The sequence below is a fragment of the Cherax quadricarinatus genome, chromosome 39 (assembly GCF_038502225.1).
Source record: "Cherax quadricarinatus isolate ZL_2023a chromosome 39, ASM3850222v1, whole genome shotgun sequence".
Taxonomy (NCBI): domain Eukaryota; kingdom Metazoa; phylum Arthropoda; class Malacostraca; order Decapoda; family Parastacidae; genus Cherax; species Cherax quadricarinatus.
The window spans coordinates 4,679,063-4,695,499 of NC_091330.1; the positions used below are offsets into that span (position 1 = coordinate 4,679,063).

General features: G+C 42.5%; 1 protein-coding gene across 3 annotated transcripts in view; it reads left to right on the forward strand.

Annotated features, from left to right (window-relative positions):
* Nucleotides 1-16,437, forward strand: part of LOC128696289 (protein deadpan-like) — a 78,686-nt gene that overhangs the window by 42,497 nt on the left and 19,752 nt on the right. For 2 of the 3 annotated variants that reach the window (XM_070092296.1, XM_053787465.2), the window contains exon 3: nucleotides 13,682-13,777. In XM_070092296.1, coding sequence (XP_069948397.1) covers nucleotides 13,697-13,777 — 81 coding nt within the window. In that variant the 5' untranslated portion in view covers nucleotides 13,682-13,696. Of the gene's footprint in view, nucleotides 1-11,571; nucleotides 12,302-13,681; nucleotides 13,778-16,437 lie in introns of those variants that run through there. The other variant, XM_053787464.2, reaches the window with a different exon arrangement.

The following is a 16,437-nucleotide window of genomic DNA, read 5'->3' on the forward strand; positions in this document are numbered from 1 at the left end:
CTGATGTTTCTTCATGTGGGTGAAAAACACTATAGACACCTCTCACGGAGTAATACTAATTGTGATGTTCCTCTTTTCTTATGCTGATATATGAGGGAATTGGGTTGGGTTCTGAGAAGGGCCTTCCTAGCATGAACTGGGCTCATCGACTCCAGGCTGAGGGAATGGGTATCTCAAACTCCTCCTCCTCTTCCACCTTTCTCTGCATTGGACTGATGAAGCCACTAGCTGGAGAAACGCTTCTATAGTGAAGATATCCAAACGTTGCGCAAGTGTTTAAATTATCAGACTTGCTGCAATGCTATTGGGTAGGTAGGTAAGATTCGTCAGGAAACAGGACAAGTGTTTCCTGACGAATCTTAGTCATATGATGACCCGCCACTGGAGCTTTTGATCATTTGACCGAGGCCTTACACTGGCTTTGCACGTCCACCTCATTTAAAAACTAAGATTAATTACATTGTAAGTGATACTGTTTTATGTTCTTGTGTTCTGCGAGGTCGACTGGTAAGCCAGCGGAAGGTCTCAGTCAACTAACCATCATCGCATGACTGAGACCCTGGTAGCAAAGAATTTTCTCATTTCTCCTGACATTTAAATGCCTTCTTTCTCCTGTAACGTGAAACTGACGAGGTTCACGTGCTCGACTTTCAAGTGACATAATTTGCGGTCCCATAGTCATGATGGACAGTAACCAATTCACAGGATGGATAGGATTCGAACCCAGACCTTAAAACTGGTGGGCAAATGCTTTAAACACTACACAATGCCAGCCTAGCAAGATTCATCCAACTTGATGTGTGCTCTTTTTTTTATACCATAGGAATGTTAGCATGGGCCACCACTGCGACCACAATACACGTATTTGCAGACGAATATAGAAAATGGGAAGAGCCGAAAAGCGGAAATAAAGACGCTGATACGAGAGAATTCCTTAAAACAGGTTTCGCACAAGGCTAGGATGACAGCATAATTTACAGACGAATCTCACACGAACATGGCTGTGGTAAGCATTAACTCAAGGATATTTTCTCTAACCTAGAAAGAATTGAAAATTCAGCCTACTGGATCACAACTGCTTGCTGTTTTTTCCTTATTTATAGCATAGTAATCATGTATGTATGTTGAGGCCAGCGAAATTATACTTTTTCTTTGATATACCTTCGATGGATTTGAGAGTTTTTTCTACTCTCGCAAACCGGCCCTGGGCCAGGCTGTTGCTGCTAGCGGCCCACTGGCCATCATATATCATTACTCGTGACACACAATACCGACAGGTTGATGACTACGACTCATGTACAACACTTGGGTGAGACACATGTTGAACCAGTGTCTTATTCATCATATCTATTACAGCAAGGTTGGAAACAACCTTCACAAGTCCATTGGTTACAATGAGATTTATTATTATTATTATTATTATTATTATTATTATTATTATTATTATTATTATTATTATTTTGGTCAAACATAGCTACCTCCCTTTTCCTAAACACTGTGTGATCGATACGAATCTAGTGTTTCCGGTCAATGTATTAGCTGCAATATGCAACCAGCCATTAATATTAACTTATTTGCTTCAGTGACGTTGCATGTTAAGTTAGTGGTATGTTGCATGGTAAGTTCTTGGCATGTTGCATGGTAAGTTCCTGGTATGTTGCATGGTAAGTTCCTGGTATGATGCATGGTAGCTTGTTCCGCTCATCAACAACTCTGATGCCAAACCTACGCTTTCCTATTTACATTTGTATGAGAATTTATTTCTGATTGTTGGTCTAGGAACGAGCAGCGGAAGCGGAGTCGAACACTGGTATTGTTCAGTGTTTATCCTTTCTATGATATTTCAGCAGCTGACTGTTAGGCTGTGGTATACATCCTTGAATACTACTACTACTAACTTACGTTATATATAATGGTTAAAACTATAGTCTTAATTTTTAAAGGGGTGGACCGGTATGCCAGCGGAAGGCCTCAGGTGACCAAAAACTCCAGTTGTGGGTCATCATATGACTAAGACCCGCTTCAGGAAACACTTGTCCTGTTTCCTGACAAACCTTACCTAACCTTACCTACTACTACCATTACTACTACTATCACTACTACAACTACTACTACTGCTCTGATTACTGAGCTGGTCAATCAGGAGACTGTGCCACCATGTATACCTGGAGAGGGTTTCGGAGGTCAATGCCCCCCGCGGCCCGGTCTGAGACCAGACTTCGGTGGTGTGAATAAGACAATATGCCGGTGATAGAGTTTTATTACTTCTCGTCCACCAGGTACTATATCAATTCACAGGCGAATTGATAAAATCCCTAATGGACGAAACATCTCGATAAAATATCAGCCGCATAGTGTGCCTGGTTCGCATACTTATCGTTATACTCTACCGTTGGTATACAAGCTACTTATCAAGGCTCTCTGCAAGGCCATTATCTGACTCTGTGGTGGTAGACACCATCGTCTCTGGGATCGTCTGGTAGCGGTTGAATTTTTGCCGTCCCTCGTTCCTGGTCCAAAATGCGAAAAAGTGCTAATCCTTGATGGTCACTGAGCAGAACCATTGTGCGGGTCATCATTGAATTAAACATGACTTGTGGCTAGCTGGTCTAGTGGCTAGCGCGACGGGCTGGAGTTTTGAGACTCTATGACCGCGGGTTCAATCCCGGCCGGGGGTATGGTTTATTGAATTAAAGGTCAGCGTCAGGTGAAATTAGTTGACAACGATCTTAAAAGTCTTTATTAACACTAATATGATACCAAAACAAAATGTACACGATTTATAATTAAAAAAGCTGATAAAGTGCTTAGTCCCATACATACCTGTGATATACCTATGATCGGTTTCGATGATTCTATCATCGCAGCCCGACCCGAGGAACCAGGTTATTGCTGCTAGCGATCTGCAGGCGAACAACCAGCCACTTTCAGGAGACAGAGGTTTAGTTTTCCCCTTGTACACCTCAACTTGTGCTCTACAAGTTCACCGAAGCTCCGAATTATGCGGCGAAGTTCTCGACTCACTATCCCAGAATGAATAAAACTGCTCCAGTAAACGCAAACAAGGATGACAAAGTTTGCGAAATACACCGCAACAGAAATCTTTCCTACGAAGACAGATTAAGATCACTGAACTTATTCTCTTTGGAAAGCAGTAGAATGAAAGTGGTATATAATTGTGTGCGGTACCTCTATACCACAAGATTCCACTAAAATTAGTATATTTCTGGTTATAAAGCATTAGCATACAAGTGCAATACGCTCCTTCATGTAGTTCTGCAGAGCAAATTTAGCGCTTCCTAATAATAATAATAATAATAATAATAATAATATTTTATTTATTTTTTATTATCACACTGGCCGATTCCCACCAAGGCAGGGTGGCCCGAAAAAGAAAAACTTTCACCATCATTCACTCCATCACTGTCTTGCCAGAAGGGTGCTTTACACTACAGTTTTTAAACTGCAACATTAACACCCCTCCATTAACATCCTGCCAGATGACTGTGAAACAGAAACCTGTAACTGTTTTGCATGATGGTAGGATTGCTGGTTTCTTTTTCTGTCTCATAAACACGCTAGATAACAGGGATATCTTGCTACTCCTACTTACACTTTGGTCACACTTCACAGACACGCACATGCATATATATATAAACATACATCTAGGTTTTTCTCCTTTTTCTAAATAGCTCTTGTTCTTCTTTATTTCTTCTATTGTCCATGGGGAAGTGGAAAAGAATCTTTCCTCCGTAAGCCATGCGTGTCGTATGAGGCGACTAAAATGCCGGGAGCAATGGGCTAGTAACCCCTTCTCCTGTAGACATTTACTAAAAAAGAGAAGAAGAAAATAATAATAACAATGTCTAGGCTATGAAATCTTCGTTATTGGCAGACGGTTCTCGTTTCAGCCTTGCTAACTCTTTGTGAGTCGTTGGTGTATCCTATCCTCGACTGGCAGCCTTGATGCTAGTGAAGGATCTCTGATTCAAAGAATTGAAGCTGCTACTCCCTTCCTTGGATCAAATCTTTAATCAGTGTTTCAGGTAGGCTGGGTGGATCCGTCAGACACAGGTTTACATTTCTGAAGCTACTGTTCTTCCAGCCTCTCAAGGGAGGTTCCTTGACGCTGGTGAGGGGCTCTTGATCTAGGGAATTGGATCTGTGCTCCAGTTCCCTGTATAATCCTACGGGTTTAGCGCTTCCCTGTGATTATAATAATAATAATAATAATAATAATAATAATAGTGTTTCAGCACAAAGGTTTTTTACTAAACGTGTATTGAATATGTGAAAAATACGCATAAATTTAACTTTATTATGCTGAGGCATTTGTTCATTATCAACTTCTTTGGGGGTCATAAACCCAGCCACACAAAAACTGTCTGTATGCGTCCAAGGCTTTGTAGCTTTTTAAATCCGCTAAAGTATATGGATATGACGAGAAAATTAAATAGTTCACGAATCCTGGGAACAATGTTGCTCCATCTGAACGCAATGCCTCTCTTATTAGGCTTAACTTTTCTTCGTATCAAAAACATCCCGGTACTTTAAAGTTGCTTCTTTCATCTTTTCGGAAGATTTAATCTGTTTTTATAGTGCTTAACAGAATTTTTAGTCTCCGGTATCGCCATAATGGCCACTCGTCAGGATTACTGTGCTAATTGTGACATACCTGGAGTTTACCTGGAGAGAGTTCCGGGGGTCAACGCCCCCGCGGCCCGGTCTGTGACCAAACCTCCTGGTGGATCAGAGCCTGATCAACCAGGCTGTTACTGTTGGCTGCACGCAAACCAACGTATGAGCCACAGCCCGGCTGGTCAGGAACCGACTTTAGGTGCTTTTCCAGTGCCAGCTTGAAGACTGCCAGGGGTCTGTTGGTAATCCCCCTTATGTATGCTGGGAGGCAGTTGAACAGTCTCGGGCCCCTGACACTTATTGTATGGTCTCTTAACGTGCTAGTAACACCCCTGCTTTTCATTGGGGGATGTTGCATCGTCTACCAAGTCTTTTGCTTTCGTAGTGAGTGATTTTCGTGTGCAAGTTCGGCACTAGTCCTAGGATTTTCCAGGTGTATATAATCATGTATCTCTCCCGCCTGCGTTCCAGGGAATACAGGTTCAGGAACCTCAAGCGCTCCCAGTAATTGAGGTGTTTTATCTGCGTTATGCACGCCGTGAAGGTTCTCTGCACATTTTCTAGGTCAGCAATTTCACCTGCCTTGAAAGGTGCTGTTAGTGTGCAGCAATATTCCAGCCTAGATAGAACAAGTGACCTGAAGAGTGTCATCATGGGCTTGGCATCCCTAGTTTTGAAGGTTCTCATTATCCATCCTGTCATTTTTATAGCAGATGCGATTGATACAATGTTATGGTCCTTGAAGGTGAGATCCTCCGACATGATCACTCCCAGGTCTTTGACGTTGGTGTTTCGCTCTATTTTGTGGCCAGAATTTGTTTTGTACTCTGATGAAGATTTAATTTCCTCGTGTTTGCCATATCTGAGTAATTGAAATTTCTCATCGTTAAACTTCATATTGTTTTCTGCAGCCCACTGAAAGATTTGGTTGATGTCCGCCTGGAGCCTTGCAGTGTCTGCAATGGAAGACATTGTCATGCAGATTCGGGTGTCATCTGCAAAGGAAGACACGGTGCTGTGGCTGACATCCTTGTCTATGTCAGATATGAGGATGAGGAACAAGATGGGAGCAAGTACTGTGCCTTGTGGAACAGAGCTTTTCACCGTAGCTGCCTCGGACTTTACTCTGTTGACTACTACTCTCTGTGTTCTGTTAGTGAGGAAATTATAGATCCATCGACCGACTTTTCCCGTTATTCCTTTAGCGCGCATTTTGTGCGCTATTACGCCATGGTCACACTTGTCGAAGGCTTTTGCAAAGTCTGTATATATTACATCTGCATTCTTTTTGACTTCTTGTGCATTTAGGACCTTGTCGTAGTGATCCAATAGTTGAGACAGACAGGAGCGACCTGTTCTAAACCCATGTTGCCCTGGGTTGTGTAACTGATGGGTTTCTAGATAGGTGGTGATCTTGCTTCTTAGGACCCTTTCAAAGATTTTTATGTTATGGGATGTTAGTGTTATCGGTCTGTAGTTCTTTATTGTTGCTTTACTGCCTTACATATTTACTGCTTTACATATGTGCCAACACTGTCATATATTGACCTGTTAAATGGCTAAGTCATCCGCTGGCCTACCAGAGCAAGTTTTCAACACTCTTTTAAAACATAAAAACTCCCCAAATAAAAACACTGTCGATATGTGTTTTTGATACAGCGTAAATTTTATCGAGACTTTGTCATGTCTCTAGTTAGTTTTGGTGCAAAAAAAAAAACAGTATTCTCCTTGGGAGTGGTGGAAATCTTCTGGTAATTCTTTTATTTCCTTGACTGTTTTTTTCCTGTTCACTGCTACTCTACCTGAGCCTACCTGTTGAACCCGTCCTCGAATTATATATGACGACCTATTTACGACCTATTTCCACCTTTGGTGTCAAGGTTACCTTTTCGTTTAGGGGTCAGCAACCTAAACTAAAATAAATGAAATATAGGTGATGCAGAGTCAGTGAACACACACAGTAATGATGCCAGAATTCTCACATGACCAGTCTTCCAAGAAGTTTTCAAATACTATGAGGGAAGAAATGGTTATAACTATGAGCATAATTTTTTAACGGGTGGACCGGAAGCCAGTGGAAGGCCTCGGTCAGATGACCAAAAACTCCAACGGTGGGTCATCATTTGACTAAGACCCGCGTGAGGAAACGCTTGTCCTGTTTCCTGACGAATCTTACCTATCCCAACCTAACTTTGGGGAAGACAGGTTACAGTAAAGAAAAAGCTTTTACTGAGACTACGTTTTACTCTGTACAAGCTTTCTCAAGCTCTAAACAGAGCGAAACATTGTCCCAGTAAAAGAGCTTATTCTACATCGTACGCCTTTCCTTCACTAGTCGGCAATACGGCAATAGGATTCTACGACAGTCGCAGTAGAACGACGAATGTTCCTGAAAATGTGCATGAACTCGCCAACATTTAGTGAGTAGTAGGTTCGCCTGTGTAGTCCCCGCCCGGGTCTTTTCCAGATGGTGGCCCGGTCCTCAACATTGGCAGTGAAACCTTTTATACCGTCAGACAGTGTGCTGATGGACTGGCAACTCGAGTTTTGGCTAAAGTAGGTGGAGGTAGATGGTGGCTGCCCTCCTATCTGGTAGCTCTGTGGTCTGGTTTAGGAAATACAAGTATCTGGGAAGCTGGGATCGGCAGGGTGGCTTGGGTAGAAAGGGTAGCTGGGCGCGTGGCGGCCATAGCGTGTGAACCAGTGCTTATAATCGTACTTCCTGGTTTGGTCGGGTATTTTGTCCTTAAATAACTGGACTTGTGCATCCAGTTCTTCATGCCGCAACAGGAATTTCCACGGAGCATTCGCCTGTAGGACTGATGTCAGCAGTGTTCCCTCTTCTCGTTATATTTATTGATATTATTAAAGGGAAAGGAAAACGAACTACATCCGTCGTTGTTATACAACTCTGAAATATTGACGAATGATGAAGCATCCTTGTTACTTAAACAAAACAAAGGAATGAGCTCTTCATCCCTGGACTGTGCTTGTGAGAAAGTCAACGGAATCATTCTGGCTACATAAAGGTGATCCAACATAGGAGAGGCTAGCTGCTTACAGTTGACGTTAAGCAGAGTAACAATGTAAATTTGAAAAGGGAAAAGGAAATACTGAAAAAAATATTTGTGGAATGAGTACTGTAAATAAACAATATATGCAAATAAGTGAATATGTAGTAACTTCTTAAAACCTGTTAAGTGCTTTTATTAGGATGTTGAGGCTCAGGTTAGAATATGTAAACAAGGGACTTTGACGATGCTTGATGTCGCCGTTGCTGTGTTGAAAACTGAGGTTTAAAAGTAAGTTAAATGCTACAGTAATGGCGAGAGGTGTGGGCTTTAAAAAAAAAAAAAGATGAATGCCGTAAAGTGAAAAATGTCACAGTTGCACTTTGCTGATGACGCGGTGTATTTCAGAGACTCAGTGAACTGGCAAAAGTTGGTGAAGGAAGTTCCAAGGATGTATCAAAGGAGGAAGGTTGAAAGTGAACACACACACACACACACACACACACACACACACACACACACACACACACACACACACACACACACACACACACACACACACACACACACAAAACAAAGTAGATGAGAACTGATGAAGTTTTCAGATGTAGGGACTTGTGTATCCGACAGGCATGTGTAAGCACATGAGATGGGAGTGGAGACAAGTGATTTTTGTAATTTGACAAGATATTGTAGTGTAAAAGACGGATGGGCGATGTTACGATTCAACGAGTGATTGTGTGGATCGGTATGTCTACCTACCTGGAGTCTACCTGGAGGGAATTCCGGGGATCAACGTCCCCGCGGCCCGGTCCACGACCAGGCCTCCCGGTGGATCAGGGCCTGATCAACGAGGCTGTTACTGCTGGCCGCACGTAATCCAACGTACGAACCACAGCCCTGCTGATCCGGCACCGTCTTTAGGTATCTGTCCAGCTCCCTCTTGAAGACAACCAGGGGTCTTCCCGTAATGCCCCTTATTGCTGGTGGAAGGCTGTTGAACAGTCTAGGGCCCCGGACACTTATTGTGTTTTCTCTTAGTGTACCAGTGCCGCCCCTACTTTTCACTGGGGGTATGTTGCATCGCCTGCCAAGTCTTTTGCTTTCGTATGGAGTGATTGCTGTGTGCATATTATGGACCAGTCCCTCCAGAATCTTCCAGGTGTAGATTATGATATCTCTCTCTCGCCTGCGCTCTAGTGAGTACAAGTCAAGTGCTTCCAGGCGCTCCCAGTAGTTAAGGTGTTTGATGGAACTTATACGTGCAGTAAAGGTTCTCTGTACATTCTCTAGCTTTTAATGGGTCAACTTTTCCCTCTGTGTAGAGCTACATCAAGTCTTGACATGATGAATCTCTACACAAAGCTTTGTTTTTCCTTTCTTTTGTCTTTTCCTCACTATTACCGATAGTACGACATTTGGATCCATAATGTTATGGACGATGCTAAATTATTGAGGAAGGAGATTTTACATACAGATTGAGGCTTCACTAATACATGAACAGGTTGCCAACGTGTTCAGGAAAGCCACTGCGCACTGAATCCGTTAAGTGCAAAGTAACGAAAATAGAGGAGAGATGAAGAAGATTGGACACGGAATACAACTTACGAGCAGAGAAGCTGCACACAACAGGTAATGTTAAGAATCTGAAAGTAGACAACGCACCAAGCATATCACCAGAGATACATAAAAAAAAGACGTAAAATTTCAGCGGTATATGCCTAAAAACTACTTTCAGGAACATGAACAATATGCACAACATACGTTCATCCCATCTGTAAGTATGCAGCGCCAGCATGGAGCCCCAACATGATTAAACACACAAAACTAGAGTAGATCCAATGATTCGAAACAAGACTGATACTGGAACTGAAGGAAATGAACAATGAGGAGAGACTAAGAACGCAACCCAACACCAGAGACATACTCGTAACATGCAAAATTCTCAGCAAACTCAATAAAAAAATGGATAGGCACAGGCTTTTAAAAAGTAGTGAATTGAACATAGGTTTCCCCTTCCTCAATACTTAAATATGAAAGAGTTGGGACTAAAGAGGATGGAATTCTCCCTCTTCAATACACAAGTAGTGAAGGTGCTGAAGTAAAAGGGATGGAGTTCACCCTCCCTCTTTTTTTTAATACTTTTTCCATTTACATCCTTAAATACACGGATAACTTTCATTCAGCATCTGAATACTTCCAGCATGTACTGAAGTTTTCTCTGAATAACACCTGAAGGATTCTTCTGGGGGGTCAATGCCACCGCAGCTCAGTCCCAGAACAGGCCTCCTGAGCCTGATCAATCACGCTGTTACTGCAAGCCACACGCAGTCCAATGTATGAACCACAACAGGGCTGGTCAGGCTCTGAGGAACTTGTCCACGTCTCTCTTGAAGACCGCCAGAGGTTTGTTGGTAATTCCCTGTATGCACAGAGGGATGGCGTGTACTCGTCACGTCCCGGATTTGTATACCTGCACTTCTGGAAACACAATTAGGGATTGAGATTGGTGATTGTGTGTGTGTGTGTGTGTGTGTGTGTGTGTGTGTGTGTGTGTGTGTGTGTGTGTGTGTGTGTGTGTGTGTGTGTGTGTGTGTGATGGTATATTTAAATCTCACACTTAAACCCTGTTATGAAGCATAATCTATATGAGACGAAGTTTATATAGCAACGGCGAAATAAGTGGACCAGGACACTAGCCGAGTGATGTTACCTGGGGTTTACCTGGAGAGGGTTTCGGGGGTCAACGCCCCCGCGGCTCGGTCTGAGACCAGGTCTCATGGTGAATCAGGGTCTGATCAACCAGGTTGTTGCCTAAAGAATAAAAATTAGTAACTTTTTCGTGTGTCTTTTATGTTTTATTTACGAGACAAAGCATCGAGAGAAAGCTTTGCAACAAAACAATAATATTAGAGGCTTGGTCTTATATAAAAGTGTTCAATTTTTACTTCTCTCGGTCACTGGAGGAATCGTCTACAACTCTACATCAATATACTTGTAATATTTGACGTACCTGGTGTGTTCACCTTGCATAGCAATAAGTTACCAGCCATTTTTTAAGTAAATATCCTAAATCGACTTTCAGCATATTAACATGCATTGTAGATATACTGTATATCTTGACGTACTAATGTCAACATTTTCGGGGCTAATTCCTAGGCCTTTTGTGCATCAACATGCTGTTGTGCTACCGTCCTAAGGATGAATTGATTCGGGGGTCCACAATAAACTAATCGGTTCAGCGGCAATGAATAATTCTGTCAGTCACGATTGCTTTCTTAACAAAATTTGATTCAGGAATAGTGTGCTGCTATTCGATTTTCTATGGCAGCTTAACAGTGGGAGCAAAAGCTAGATACAAAATGCATCACTACTACAATTTATCACTCAGGGTGGAATTCATGCATAATATTATAATCTGTCAGTTTGATAGGGAAGACTTCAGCAAGATCGTTAAGATTTCGTTCCAGTAGAGCTCAGGTTATTGTTACTTGGGAGTTGCCATCTCTCAGGATGGCCCAGCCCATATGCAGAAGAACTGGAATTTTTGTGAAGATATCTGTCACAGAACGATGGAGCAAAAATTAAATATAGCAGAATCAAGGAAAGGATGGGGGAGAGAAATTTGGGCTACATTATATATCTACGAACACGATTAGAGGATGCAGGGTGGGGAAGGTTATGGCTGGACATCTGCTATATGGAAGGAGGGGTGATTGTTGGGGAGGGGCTGGCAGGTGGAGGAGGGGACATGCACCAGCATTGGCTCAGGCAAAAGAATGAGTATCGGGAGAAGGAACGGATGGGGGAGGGGCCGTAGGAAGGTAGGAATCGTGGGAGAGGGAGGGAGGTAGGGCAGTAAGGAGGGATGGGAGTTGGAGAATCCTAGGGGGGGATACATAGGAGGGGAAGTGGTTGGGAACTTCTCACTTACCGTTCACCCAGTGGCACACACCGACGCACGCACGCTCCGCACTGCCCTCAGTCGTTGCCGGAGGATGACGCAGGTGACAACCTCCACCCGACGCCCCACCTGACGGAGACACCGATCTCACGTGCGACTGGCGAGGTCTTCCACGAGTCGGTGCTCTCCTCCCGTGAATTTCCATCGTGATTTATCCCCGATTACAAAGTCTTGCGAACTTATTATACCCACCAGTGTGACCCTCAATGACCATAGTGTTGTGAACCTCGACCGAAGGATCACAAACAGCAGCTCTAACTCAGCCTTGAATAGTGTATATCTCTAGATTAGAGGACAAAGTTTGTGGTGTTTCTGCAAGGGTAGGAGTGGCAATTGGGGGAAAATCAAGAGGATGGAGTGACCCCAAAAGATAGTGGCACTTAAAAAACCTAAAAGAGGGAGTAAGACGAAGGTGCCACTCAGATAAAACACCAAGAGGAAGGAGTGGTACTTGAAGTGTCACCAAGGTGACACGTCTAGAGAGCCACACCAGGTGGTGGTGGTGATACGGAGGGAGAACAGGTGAAAGAAAAAAAAAGGGTGACAGGAGACGCGAGCGAAGATGCTGTCTGTACTGAGCATGACCGAGGGTCACTTGGAAGACGACGGGGACGACAACCCCCACATCCTCGATGACGACGACCAGCACCACGACACCTTACCCCTCTCTAAGGCTGAGCTCAGGAAGGTACGACCTCTTTGATTTCCTCTCTGCTTTTGTTGCTGTTTTTTATATACCGTAATTAAGACAGTAATTTATACTTTTACAGTTCAATTATATTTCAATTATATTTCAGTTATATTTCAATTATATTTCAGTTATATTTCAGTTATATTTCAATTATATTTTAATTATATTTCAGTTATATTTTAATTATATTTCAGTTACATATCAATTACATTTTACAAATATAACGTGAAGGAGCGTGATTAAAAACTTAGTTCTGAAGGTAATTACCCTCTAGACATGGGTGCAAGGAATAATTTCGAGAGGTATTTTTAAATTGTGATAAGTACTATTTAAATAGTGGTTGGTTGTATTTAAATAGTAAATAGTAGATGCTATTTAAATAGATCCATTTAAATAGTGGTAACTGTTGTTTAAACAGTAGGTAGATAGATAGGTAGCTAGATAGCTTCTCTCTCAAAAATAGTTGGGGCTATTTAAAAAGCTGTAGTCGCTATTTTAATGGTGTTAGGTTCTATTAGGTGACATTTAAAAAGTGGTCAGTGGCATTTCAAAATGGGTAGTAATATTTAAAAGTGGTAGATGCCATTTAAAAACGGCATAGTGCTATTTAGAAGTGGAAGGGGCTATTAAAAACTGGTAGGTGCGATTTAAAATATGATAATTTATATTTAAAAACATTAGATTTATATTACATGTATATAACATGAGGTGCAATTACAATAGCATTATATATGATTTATATTACAATATATACCTTTAAAATAGTTTAAATACTATTTAAATAACATTAGGTATATTTAAACAGTATAGATGCTGTGGAAAAAGACACTTATGTACAGTTCAGGACATTTATTAAAGGAAACGTTTCGCCACGAGTGGCTTCTTCAGTCCTAGGACTGAAGAAGCCACTCGTGGCGAAACGTTTCCTTTAATAAATGTCCTGAACTGTACATAAGTGTCTTTTTCCACATCTTGTCGGTATCACCATACCATTTCCTCAGTATAGATGCTATTTAAATAGTTTACGTGTATTTAAATAGCATTAGATGTTATTTAAATAGTTTACGTGTATTTAAATAGCATTAGATGTTATTTAAATAGTTTACGTGTATTTAAATAGCATTAGATGCTTTTTAAATATTATTAGGTACTGTTTCAGCAGTAACATATCCTAGTAAATAACTGACCCGACTAGAGGCAAGGCTTCCGAACCTTCAAAGGGGCTGAAGGGAGGGGAAGGTGAGGGGAGGGTGCCTAGATGTTAGTGAAGAGCTCTTAGTCCAAGGAATTGAAATTACCCATCCCTCACGTGACTACGTTTGATTCCCCATTTGTGCATGACCCTCTGTACCGGCTTAGATAGTTCCTCTCCCCCAGAGTAACAAACCCATCATGGAGAAGAGACGGAGAGCCAGGATCAACACTTGCCTCAACGAACTCAAGGCTTTGATTCTCGACGCCATGAAGAAAGACGTGAGTTTACTTCTCGATTACCTGAAGCTTGTAACGGAGATCATCTCTTTCTTCCAACATTTTCCCTACCCCCGGTTGTCCGGTCCCAGCCTCACTCAGGCCTGGTCCCATAAAGAACCAGGTCGCTTTAAAGTGAGCACCACTTAGCCTGGTGGGGCTCACTTTATGGCAACCATCGTAAGGAACGTAAGAAAGTAGGAACACTGCAGCAGGCCTGCTGGTCCATGCTAGGTACGTCTTTCTCAAACCCAAACCTACTAACAAAAATATTTGCTCAACTCATTTCCAGTGCTGCGCAAGGAATAAGCTTATTGATAACCCTATTAACTCATGAACACCTTTGTCATACGAACATAAGAATGAAGGAATACTGGGGTAGGCCTAGTGGTCCATGATAGGCAGGTACAATTCACACTCACCCACACTCAGTCATGAGTCCTTTCAAGTTCCCTCAAGTTCCCTCCTCAGTGAAGCGTTCATAGCAAAGGCATTGCTGAATAGGATATAAATAAAACATAATTATCAGACTAGTACCCCACTCAACAGCAGATTTAAAAAAAATCAGATTTATAAATAATAGTGGAGTTGCTGATTAGTGGAACAAATTGTCAAGTAACGTCATCAAAGCTAATTTTGAGCAGCTTAGAAAAAGGACTAGACAGATATACGAGTAGAAATGGTTGGGTGTAGGCAGAAATCTGCCTTCCATGGGCCAGTAGGCCTATGGCAGTGATTCTTTTGTTCTAATGTTCTTTACAAGATGGCTGCTGCTCCTTTTTATCAGGCCTCCATCCAGCACAATTTTTTCACACTTCTCTCTCTAAACCTGTTACGTATATATTTAATATTTGCCCCATATTTCATTTATTCTTTTGTTGTGTCTAAACACTACATTATTTTCGTCCCAAGAAAAATAAGACAATAAAGAACAACAGCTAAGAATATCTACCCTTAACTAGAAACTTATCTATATTCAGTTTACGCTTAGATATTCTTGTAGGGTAATAGACGCTTTATAAAGTACAAATATTTTTTTTCACTGATTAAAAAACCGTACATTGTACTCTGTTTTTTTTCGGGATAAACAAAAGAACATATATATAAGTTCAGAGGAACCTTCAGAAATGGAGGAAAGTTAAATGAGGACAGTTTGGCCCCAGGTGTGCAGTAACTGGCCCTTGTAATCACTATCTGGAACGTAACATGTTGACGTAACTGCTCCTTGTTTCCGGGTCCTCGAGGTCTGACCTCAGTATTGCTCCTCACAGGAGGATCTCATACTCGATTTGATTACGTATTCGACTTTTTCTCGCACTTTTTTTTGCCGTTTTTCATGAACAGTGAGATTCTTGATAGTGAGAGGGAATTTCTAGATGTAGATTCCTCTGTGACTGGACCAGACGATGTAGAGTCATCGTAACTGGGCCAGACGATGTAGAGTCCTCTGTGACTCTGGATCAGACGCAACGAGGGTAGGTTCTGAATTTATCTTCGCAGGAATAGACACCGGAATCTTTGTTGATATAGACAGGTGGTGGGATCTTCCTCCTTGATGAGGATACGTAGCGGGGCCTGTGACACCTCCCACGCCTCTTACACTTTCCACGCCTGTGTCACCTCCCAAGCTCGTGACACCTCCCACACCTGTTACATCTCACGCCCGTGACACCTCCCACGCCTGTGACACCTGAATCTCACGCTTGCTACCGACACCCTTTTCTTGCCCTGGGGATCTGGATGCTGCTACTGCTGCTGCACGCTCACAGTAGCGCGCGGGTTCACACACACACACACACACACACACACACACACACACACACACACACACACACACACACACACACACACACACACACACACACACACCACCTCTGAAAATTAACAGAATCTTAATAATTCCCGGAGTTATTTTTCATATTGAGATTTCATTAATATTTGCCCCTAAATTGCTGTTCAAAAAGAAAACTTAACGATATATAATACGTATTTTACAAACCACAACTTCAAATGGGTTATTCAGAAGCATAATATTCTAACAATTACAAATATCAAAAAATAATGCCTAGTAGTCAAGATCTCGACTTCAAAATTTATTGGTAAAGACATCTCAGGAGCAACGGGCGGAGGACCATGAGCCAGGCAGGACATCAGGCAAATCGCGGCAGACTGAATGAGGGAACGATGACCAGGAGAGTGTTCAGCGTAATATGGATCCTTGTTTATCGATGGATAAATACGCCGACAAGCATGTTAATGAAACGCAGTATGTGGTTTGTGACCGCATATTGAGACGTTTTGTCCGCTGTTGGTTGGTGCCTCGTAGTCGACAAGCACCAGTTGGCATAGACACCTTAATGCGGTCTTGGTAAACCAGGAGTGCGGGAGAGGGCGTGTGAACGACTGAATGAATTTACCCAACTACTCCGGTAGGGCGCTGTGCTGGGGCTCTGTCTCCCAGTCTTGTTTCAGAAAACTGTTTTGGGGAGAAGTCGCTGCGCAGTTGTTCCCGGGCGTGTGTACGTGTACGTGGTTGTGGGTAACAGCCCCGAGGCAGGGCCAGGAATCTGGTAACCAAGGCAGGAAGGTGTCTGGTGGGGGGCAGGACGTGGGTCCTTGTTGTTCGGAGGGGAGGCGTGGGAACGTAGGAGCCGGCTGGACGG